The 3229-nt window shown below is 52.9% G+C and overlaps 1 protein-coding gene across 1 annotated transcript; it reads right to left on the reverse strand.

Moving 5' to 3' along the window:
- Positions 1 to 976: 976 nt before the first annotated feature.
- LOC142558066 (uncharacterized) lies at positions 977 to 2702 on the reverse strand. Its single transcript, XM_075670229.1, has one exon. It carries the CDS (start codon positions 2488 to 2490, stop codon positions 1105 to 1107), a length of 1386 nt encoding a protein of 461 aa, XP_075526344.1. The 5' UTR covers positions 2491 to 2702; the 3' UTR covers positions 977 to 1104.
- Positions 2703 to 3229: the final 527 nt, after the last annotated feature.

Here is a 3229-nt window from a genome sequence, read left to right on the forward strand (position 1 = left end):
AAACGTGAGCGGCCGGAGCGGTGCAGCCACCTGGTGGCGTAGAGTTCAACTAGACAAACACAGAGCTAAAACTGCAGTAACCCACTATATCATGCTTCGCTGCTAGCGCAAATTTTTGGCAGCGGCGTAATTCTGAACACGATGACGCCACTGTCGAAAATTTACACCAGCAGCTAATCAGAATATAGTAATTAGCTTTGTGTTTGTGTGGTTGAGCTTTGCGCTACCGGATGGCACCGCCAATCTAGCCGTTCATGTTTACGCCCCCGCTAAACCGGCAAACCGCCCGCGCTTGCCGGAATACCGGACGCGCTAAAATTCTCTATTGAAACGCGTTCGCCGGCTCACCCTCGCACATACAGCATTCGGCGCGCGGCGACGGTTTTACCGCCCTTGGACTTCATGCTGAACCTCACGGCGACGCCGACGGCAGAAATGCGCCTGGAGTGTCCATTTAATTGCTATCGCAATAGAAGAATGGAAAGGTTTACAAATCAGTCTCTCTGCATGAAAAACAGATCACAATTCTGTCAACTGCATATTTAGAGCATCCCTAGCGGACAGATATGATGCACGAATGCACACCTTATGGAAAATTAAAATATTTAGGAGGCGGGGGTGAAGTCCGCTCACAAACTAGTGGCATACTTAAGAGCGGTGTATAATACATCAGTTCTGGCCACTTCAGGAGGCTCATTATATGTGCAATTTACAGAACTGCGGCATCATTATTACTTGTGCTCTTGAGAACTTGTTAGTACTGTTTGCAATTTTTAAGAATTTTTAAATTTTTGGCAGCCTAAATTGAAACTGCATTACCTAGAGTTTATAGATTTAATATTGTTGTTTTTAATGCAAGAATCCCAATCAAGGTCAGTGCAGTGGTTGCCAAGAAAAGCGATTTCTGTGCGTCCATGTGTGTTTAGATGTAGCAGCTCCCGCGCTGCTACATCTAAAAAAATAATGCTCAGGTGGAGTACGTAATTTAGACTGTCGGTTTATGCACCAACCAAACACATATTCAGGTTTCAAAAAAAAATATTCAAAACCTCAGTTGCATGTACACCATGTCTTTGGCGGAGTAAAGAGGAGACAAGCCCAGACTCAAGCTTGGTGCAGCGCGTAGTACATTTCCAGCGGCGCACCGGCTTTCTGGATCCTCTTGACGGCATCCTCCGCTGTCATCGCAAAAGGGAGCGCGACCAATTCGCCCGTCTCGCTGGCCGCGTATATGCGGTACATCGGGAATCGCCGAGCGTTACGATTCACGCTGCTCTGAGAAAGACGTTTCTTGAGGTACGAGCTGATATACAGGATCGTGACTCGAGCTGACACGCTTATATGCAGCGTCGGGGACTCGGGGTTCTCCAAGAACATGTCAAGGTGCGGCTTCAGCGTTATCGCTATCAGGTTGCTGCGGGCCCATCGTGGCGAGACGGCAAAGGCCGCGCTGGATTCGCGGTCTGCGGCAGCAGCAGGCGTGGCGTCAGCACCTGCTGCTGATTGGCCCATCTCAACTCCAGGCGTTTCGACGGTGTCTGCGCAGAAATCTTCCGACCGAGTCGGCTCGCTGCATTGTGCAGATGCCGCGCCGGCCGTGCGTCTAGTCTCTTCGCCCATATACGTTTCGTCGGGGTCAACCTGCGGCGTCGCAGCAGCAGCAGACGCGGACCGTGCTACCACGGCCAATGTGACGCTTGGAGGTGGCGTCGCACGGGCTCCTTCTACGGGCACCTCGGCATCAGCGCAGCGAGCGCCAGCGCTCGTTCCTTGAGGCACCTCGTCGCGTCGCAAGGTCAACTCGCGGTCCGATCCTTTACGGGCGACGTCGCCGCTACCCGCCGCCAACGCTGGTGATGCACGGCCTTTCTGCCGGGGCTGCTGTTCGTTCCAACTCCTTCGCTCTTCCGTCGGCAAAGTCAGCGCCGAGATTTGCTGAACGTCTGCGTTCTCTTCAGCGCAACCCACACTATCCGTCGTCGGAGCTAGATCGCCCCCAATCACCGTCGAGTTTGGCTCAACGCGAGTGTTCTTACCGCAGCGCTTCTGGCCAACGTCACTGTCTTTGACGGTGCTCTTCTCACGTGCTTGTTTTGGAGCACCGCGTTGCACGCCTGGCGAAGCAGTCACGAGCTCGGCGAGCGATGCGGGCTCTTCGGCGTGGCTGGGGAGAAGTGCGGCGACGAACGCGTCCATGCGGTAGTCCCGCCGCAGCGACCGCTTCGAGACGAGCTTGCGGCGGCACGTCGGGCATTCCTTGTTGCATCTGCGAAGCGCCGTAGTGATGCACTCCTCGCAAAAGCGGTGAAGACACTCCGTCGTCGCCACAGCGTTCCTGAACAAGCCGAAGCAGATGGGGCACGTTAAATTCGAGCGAAAGCTTTCTTCGTGAGCGATGACCTCCGTTTCATCTGTGACCACTGTGTGCGGGAGTCGCTGGCGTTCGTAAGCGCTCAGTTGCCATTTCTCGCTCCGGTTCGAAGACGTCATCTTGAATACAAAGCGCAGTTTCCGCCTTTGCCCTTTGAAACGGCGTCTTGGCTTAGGAATTCGTCGTGCTTACGCGCGAACACAATGATGATGATAGTGATCTAAAGAAAGGAAAGACTAACACAATGGCCTAGTATTGTTCAGTTCGAGAGAAGGGGTAGAGGGGAAGCGAGGGAGCGGTTGCTGGGGGATGGGCTGTAGTCGCAGCCGTAGCCAGAGCTTTTGGCTGTACAGAAACCAACCTGAAATGTGGCGTCGTAGTTTTCCATGTTGGTTTCTCACCGAACCCACCAAATTTGCCTCAGGAAAGGCCTGCAACACTCCTCAGAAAACGTCTGCACCCTTTGGAGCTTATCTACCCGCAACTATCATCATCATCTGCTTTGCTGGCGTTTTCTTTCTTGAAAACTCTGCGCTGGCTACTTTCCTGTCGAGAATGCTGTGTCACGCTGATAACGCGCAAGCCGTTGGTGACTTGGAAGTACTGGGCTCGCGGCGTTAAAGGAAGGAAATGAGGGCAAGACAGATGATAATTGTTGTGGGTCTAGATATGACCCAAAGGGTGCAAAAGCTTTCTCGAGAGTGAAAGCCTCCGTGGACGCTGGTGTTCCGTCAACACGCGATTTTATCGCGATCTCCTTCGTCAATAGACAACGGTATCCACATAAAGTGTTTGATGATGCCGTCCTTTATCACTGCGGAGCATGCTGCTTCCTCTTGCATTATACTAGACATTGAC

This window comes from Dermacentor variabilis, chromosome 9, assembly GCF_050947875.1.
Source record: "Dermacentor variabilis isolate Ectoservices chromosome 9, ASM5094787v1, whole genome shotgun sequence".
NCBI lineage: Eukaryota > Metazoa > Arthropoda > Arachnida > Ixodida > Ixodidae > Dermacentor > Dermacentor variabilis.